General features: G+C 36.0%; 1 protein-coding gene across 1 annotated transcript; it reads right to left on the reverse strand.

The window, feature by feature from the left end:
* Window positions 1–994: 994 nt before the first annotated feature.
* On the reverse strand, window positions 995–2,151 carry LOC112528375. The gene has a single exon (XM_025139393.1). It carries the CDS (start codon window positions 2,145–2,147, stop codon window positions 1,026–1,028), a length of 1,122 nt encoding a protein of 373 aa, XP_024995161.1. The 5' UTR covers window positions 2,148–2,151; the 3' UTR covers window positions 995–1,025.
* Between the last annotated feature and the right edge of the window lie 5,332 nt (window positions 2,152–7,483).

Below are 7,483 nucleotides of genomic sequence, written 5' to 3' on the forward strand. Positions count from 1 at the left end.
TCTCGTTTACTCCCTTGTTATTTAAATTATAATATTTCTTTATTATAAAAAATCAGATTAATAACATCCGATGTAATTAAATAACACTAAATTGCAAAAAATGAGGGATAAAGAGGTAAAAGTGTGGATCTCGATGACCTATTGAATTTTAATTTTATTGTACTTTTTGTAATTATTTATATTTTTTTTCTTCTAAAAACCACAAACAATTAAATTAATGTATAAAATATTTGCAGTCAGAGTTCTTTTTATAACCAAATTTTGCAGAATTAATAACTTCCCATCGACATTTGTATTTAATAATAATGAAAAATATCATAAAATATTTGTTTTTTCTTATTAAAAGATAAATTAAATCTGATCAAATTGATCTACTAATAATTAGGGGTGTTTATAATTGCTTATTTAAAACAACTTATATTTTTCTACAAAGGTTCTTATTAATTTATTTTAAGTTAAAATTGTTTAACTTCTTCAAAAACTTCTTATTACCTTTTGGCACCGGTATAAATCGTTTATTCAAACACTCAAAAGTGTTTATTACCTATGGCATATCGAAATAAGTCAATAAATTGTTTTATAAGCAATCTCAAACACCCTCTAAGTATCAATACAACTATTCTTTATAAGATTAGTAACTATCAATCCACATTTATATCTAACGATCGTAAATGGAACTTATGTAATTATACGTGTAATGATACATGAAACCGTTTTAAATTTCTTTCCAAAATAGTTGTGTTAGAGAGGGACAAAATTTCTACATATACACAAGTATGATTAAAAGGTATCTGGTTAACATTGAGACTATCAGTCTACGCATGACTTGCTCTGTATTCTTCAGAACCATACAGTAAAACGTATCATATCAGATATACTTCAATTATGACCACTTTTAACAAGGTTTTTTGTTAAAAAATAAACAACCAACAACAAATAGTTATACGTAAATTTTCTCAATTTTAGAAAATTAATACAAAAAAAATTCAAAAAAGAAAAAGAAAAAAACTACTTAGAATCTGGTTTTAACTTTTCCAAGCATAAACAAGCAATGAAAAACCAGAGGGGGTTTTTAGTTCATTCTCCTCCACACTCTCCCATTCCATCACCGATCCACATCCCGACGACAACGATGACAGAGACGACGACGAGGAGCTTCCGGCCGCCGTTCGAGACATTCCTTTCTGCATCTTCTTCTTCTCGAATCCAAACCCAAATCCTGATCCCAATCCTATCAGACCAGATCCAGATGCATTTAATCTGGCTAGGTACTTGTCATCTTCATGGTAATCAAACCCTGATTTCTCAAATCTAAACATGAACAATGCGTATCCATCTTCAATTTCTTCATCGAAAAGCCAGTTATGGACATCCCACGAAATTTGAATATGAACTCCATCCATTTCTACTCGTTCATTCCCTCTGAATTTCCAATTCAAATGCTTCACTACCAATACCCTTTTGTTGTCCACATAGAAGCATAATCTGGAGTCTTCTCCGGCGGCGATTCGAGTGCAGTCTATGGTTATATCTCGTGTTTTACCCCGGAATGTTGCTTTGGTGTTGTATTTTTTGGTGGCTATGCCGAAAATATGTTCCCGTCGGAGAACGGTGATCTGGGTTTTATCGGGGTTTGTGGGTTTGGCCTTGGAGTAAGCTTGTTTGGGGGAGTCTCCGATGAGGAGTGCCATTTGGCCGGAGATAACTGCGGCGATGTAGAATCCTGAAATGGGTTCCGGACCCGACGCGAATTTGGCTCGAGAGAGATCGTAGTAGATGTGGATGAACTCGTTTTGGTTTCTGGGGACAGGAATCTTTTTGGATCCATGTTTGTTCCAGAAAATGAAGGGTTTAATTTGGAGGTGGAATGAGGAAGTGGAGGTGGTGGTGGTGGAAGACAGTGAATCATCGTCGTCGGCGGTGGCGATGGTGGTTGTGGGGAGGAGATGGATGTAGAGGGAACGACCAAAGAGTGTTCGAGACCAAGTGACAGCGAAGACACCGATGTGGGTATGGTAGAGGGTGGTGGTGAGGTTGGGTTTGGAGGAGAGCAGTGGTGGTGGCGGTGAAGGGTGGTGGAGGGGAGTGCGGCGGCGTTGAGGCATTGGAGATGAAGAAGAACGTTTGTGGGTGGCTGATGATGACATGTTTTTTGTGTATTTATTTTGATGATTGGAAGAAATAAAGCTGAAAAGATTTGGATTTATAATTTAGACAGGGGTGGGGGTGGGGTGCGTGCCTACTTAGACGTGTCATGTGCGGTAAAAGGAGTTGGCAATCATGGGTTTGGTTGTTCTTGAAACAATATGAAATTTATAATGGTAAATTACGTTTTTAGTCCTTAAAGTTTGTTGAAGATTTTTACTTTTCTTTTTATGATTTTGAAATTATAATTTTCATCTTTATAGTTAATAATTTATTATCTTTTTCGTTTTTATGATTTAAAATTTATTGTTTTTTACATCTATATGATTTATGATTCATTTCTATTTTAGCCTTTAATACTTAGAGGAGTTTGATTCGCAAATTCTGAGATAAAATTGGAATGTTGAATTTCATTGACCAAATTTCGTTCTTTTGTTTGGTTTTTTTCTTCTTCATGAAAGCAATCTTTAAAATCTTATAAATTCCACAAATAAATAAAATTTAACATTATTTAGCGACAACATGACAAATTTGATGGAATAAAATTCTCTATTTCAATAATACCAAACATGTCTTTAACCCAATATACTCTAATCTCACGAAATCCAATATGACAATCGCAGACCACCTTTGACCACCATTGATCTGAATCACTGTCGACGACTGTCATCTGAACCACCGCCATCCATCGCCATCTGAACCATTACCGACTACCACCGATCTGAAACCACCACTGATTTGAACCACCATCGACCACTACTGATCTGAACCACCGCCGATCATTGCCTTCTAAACTACCATGGACCACCACCGATCTGAACCACTATCGACTATCGTCATCTGAACCACCACGTACCACCATCGATCTAAACCACCGCCAACTACTACCGATCTAAATCACCACCGGCCACCGCCGATCTGAACCACCATCGACCATCATTGATCTGAACAACCACCAATCTGATCCATCACCGATCTGAATCACCCCCGATCTGAACCACCATCGGTTTGAACCACATCTGATCACTGCCACCTAAAGCACGACGGACCACCACCGATCTGAAACACTGCCAGCCACCGATGACTAACACTGATCTGAATCGCTGCCCGACACCGCCGACCACCAACGATTTGAACAACCACCGATCTGAACCACCGCCGCCACCGCCGATCTAAACCACCGTCCATCTGAACCACAATTGACCACCTTAATCTGAACCATAGTAGGCCACCATCGATCTGAACCACTGCCGACCACTGCCATCTGAACCACTGTCCACCACCACCGATCTAAACTACCGTGGACGACCACTTATCTGAACCATCACTGACCATCGTTGATTTAGTAACATTGTTATGATTATATTTGGGTTGTGTATTTTATAATTGTTTTACATATTAAATAATTGTTTTATTAAAGTATTTTTAGTTTTAAAAAAATTAAAATTTTCAAAAAACGCATTTTGGTCATTAATCAATATTTCATTCCAATTCCAAAGCTACATTATGTGAACTAAACAGACAAGTTCCAATTTCTTAACAGATTCCATTATAATGTATGACAACCAAACAGGTGATCAAACCTAACAACATTCAATTCCAATTCCTTCAAACTCAAATTCTTTTAACATATTTCATTCCATCTAAAAACATTTTGCGAACCAAACGTCACCTTGAAACTAGTGTTTTGATCTCAGGGACGAAAATATAAATAAATTGCAAACCATAGGAACAAAAATCAAAATTTCAAAATCCTAGAAACGAAATACACAATTCTTAAGAAACCACATAGACGAAAAACGAAATTTACTCTTCATAAAATAAAGTCTTCTTTTAATATTTTATAATTTATTTTTAATATTGTTTTTAATTTGTTATTAACATAATAAGAAATATAGGCTATAAAATTATACGGTAACACAAAGTTTCAGTGAGACGTAAAAACAAAAAAACCATCTACCACAAACTAACAAGCAAACTAAAGGCATCACAAGAAAAGCCACAAGAAAACACCAAACAACTTAGGGGTGTTTGGGATTCCTTATAAAAACAATTTATTGATTTATTTCGGTGTGACATTGTTAACAAACACTTTTGAGTGTTTGGATAAGCAATTTATATCGATGTCAAACCGGTAATAAGCAGTTTTTGAAAAGTTAACTTATAATAAGTTGATAAGCACTTTTATAGAAAAACATAAGCTGTTTTAAATAAGCAATCCCGAACACCCCCTTAATCATTACGAAAAATATTGAACAGAGCAAGAAAGCAAAAAAAAAATCTAAAGAAATAAGCAAAAAACTAATTTAGTCACAGTTTAAACGCTATCGCCACCCCGTAATGAGATACCAATCCAACTAAGAGGCACAACTTGATAATTCAACAATTAATAAAAAAGCTTTTCTTTCTGTTTATGCTATTTTTTAAAAAACTCTTCGAACTCTAAACTTCAATTTTTCTGAATTCCATTTATGGTCTATCCTTAAAAATGGGTTCAAAATAGAAGTTGTTTTACGAGGAGGACCAAAAGTCCAAAAAGATATATATTTTTTCATTTCGATAGTTGTTAAGAAACAAGAACCAAGATGAAGCGTTGAATATCAAACCTTTCACGTGAATGTATGTATGTGTGTATGTATGTATATATGCATGCATGTATGTATATATTTATGTATGTATGTATATATGTATGAGTGTATATGCGCCCACACACATATACGTGTGTCTTACTATATTATAAAGCATTTAGTAAAAAAAACCTAAAAACAACTTACTAAAAACAAAGCCTTTTTTTTATTGAAGCATACGTTCTTAAATTCAAGTTTATGAGTTAATATTGCACAAGCATAAGTTTTGAAGCTTCATAAAACCTTCATCCACCGACCATGTCCGATGCTCAATAGAATCTCTCCTAAATTTTGAGAGAGAGAGAGATTTATGTTCTTAGACCTCGTTTGATTTGTAGGATTGGAATGGATTTCAAGGGACTTCGAACTGAATTCCAATTCAGTCTCATGTTTGGTTTGAACAGGATTTTGAAATCCCATGGAGGTAGTTGATATTTCATGTGATTTCAAAATCCTGTTAAAAAAACATGAGATTGAATTGGAATTCAGTTTGAAATCCAAAGTTGATATTTCATGTGATTTCGTGGATTTGTTTATAATAATAATGTTTTAAAACCATTCTATTAAACCAAAAGCCCGTTAGTTATTTGTTTGGATGTTAAGATTTAGATAACAAATTTTATTTTTCAGTGAGAAATTTTATTTGATTTACAATAAACCTTTAGAAAGACAAAAAACTAATATATGCATAGTAAGCTTTCACAATTATCTTATGAATCAAATGCAACATGTAATGCATGAATTTTAAACAACAATTATCTCGTGTTATTCTTTTTGTTTCAATTGAAAAAACAAGTTCACTTTGGATGTATTTCATACATACATCACTACTAGAAAACTGGGTATTTTCGGTGAACATAATCCGCCAGGAATTTACCGGCAGATTACCTTCCATCGTCACAAGGGAAGACGACATCAAAGTTGCCGGAAATATTGCCCTGTTTGGTAGTGCATGAAGGATATATTGGTAAATTTGTTCGAACTAATATTATTTTATTGAGTTTTTAGTGAATTCTTGTATAATTAAAGTTCTTTTGTATAAGAATGAGAAAGCTCGGGGTTAGTAACAAAGAAATAAAGGAAGGGGGTTTGGTGTATACCTGAGGGTTCATCAGCGGTATCCAAAGGATTATCGTTGAGCATCTCAAATGCGTTGTCGAGAGGATCAACCGCATATTGCTGACGGATTTGAGAGGAACATCATCAAGTTCTGTGGTGATAGCTTCACCAATAATGAATACAACCATTATCGGGTCATTAGCTCGTCTAATAGAGACCAAAGAAAGAGGGGAGAAAAGAATGGTTGAGAAGAGATGTGAAGGATCAGCAGTGGCTGCTGGGAATCACACATTTAGTGACTTGAGTCACTAAAGTGGTTGGGGTAGGAGCTACACATATGACATCAACTGAAGAGGAAGGGAGGGTAATAGTGGATGCCTTGGGGTAAGGTGAAGTTCAATAGTTGAGACCTGTGGAGAGGTCTCAGCTAGCTTAGATGGCTTTTTTCTTTTTGGCTTTCTTAACCCTCTTTGAGGGATTAAGAGTGGTTTCAGATGGTGTCCTCTTTCGAGAGGATAAGGGGATATTAACTGGGAATGATTGAGGGGGGTTTGCCACACATGGAAGAAGAAGGAGGAGAAGAAGGAGGAGAAGAAGGAGGAGAAGAAGAAGAAGGGAGGTCGCTTTGAGCCGGGTACTTTGTTGTTAAGATTCTGGCTAGAATCCAGCTTAGAAACCTGGTGTAAGGAACCACCTTTTCCCATTGACGTTTGTTCAGATTAAGTAGGGGATCATCAAATATTAGCTAAGCGTAGTTGACGTTGATGTCTATGATGATTAAACAACTGATGCTCAGCGCCACCCTGCTTGCTTGATCTTGGCATCCTGTATTTTCCACCCATGCATTGAATGAAATGAGAAAACATGTATTGCTAGATCGTTGACATCCGGTTCTTCTCGATCTATGTCAGAGACTTGTTGAGCTTAGCATTAAATTTTTTCTTCTAGGGTCAGTCGTAGTGAATATCGTCCAGAAATTTGACGATATGATCACTGTCTGGATATCGGGAGTAGGGAACGGACTTTAGGGGTCGAGAGTAGTCTGAACCGTTAATAAGACAAAACTGACTGTAATATTATTGATCTCACATAATATAATGATGACGACATTTGCATCCTTGTCTTTAAGGGTCTTTGCTTCAGCAATGTACCAGAACTGCCTTAGGATATCCTTCACCATTACAGGGTGGAAGGTGAGAGCAAATCCAGAACACAGTTCTTGAGGAATGAAGCTACATCCGCAAACTGGGGTTTATCTACGGGGATTTTCAGTAGTGCAACGCAATTTTTCGGTTTGAAGGAACAATCTTTAAGAGGAAAGTTCACGTTCGATGCAACAACCATTTCTATTTTAGAGAGAAAAAGAAGAAACTGGTTTGAAGGGTTTTTGGGAGTTCTTGCTTGCATACAATAACAAAGAGAGAGTTTCCTATGTATGAGTTGTTCGTGTAAGGGAAAAAAGAGAGGGTAAGAGAGGTATTTATAGGTGAGATGAGAGAGAAAGAAGAGAGAGGAAAATGACGCTCCGAAAAAAATGCAATGATGATTTCTTTTGCACGTCATTTTACGGTGATTGGTTCGAAGAGAAATGGACAAATGTGTGTTAGAAGGACGCGCGTGAAATTAGTACAAATTTTTTTAATGACGTTATA

Source organism: Cynara cardunculus, assembly GCF_001531365.2.
Source record: "Cynara cardunculus var. scolymus isolate 2C chromosome LG 15, CcrdV1, whole genome shotgun sequence".
Lineage (NCBI taxonomy): Eukaryota > Viridiplantae > Streptophyta > Magnoliopsida > Asterales > Asteraceae > Cynara > Cynara cardunculus.

What these genes read in the sequence shown, in the direction of transcription:
- LOC112528375 (XM_025139393.1), bottom strand. Translation starts at nt 2,147, where the DNA reads ATGTCATCATCAGCCACCCACAAACGTTCTTCTTCATCTCCAATGCCT.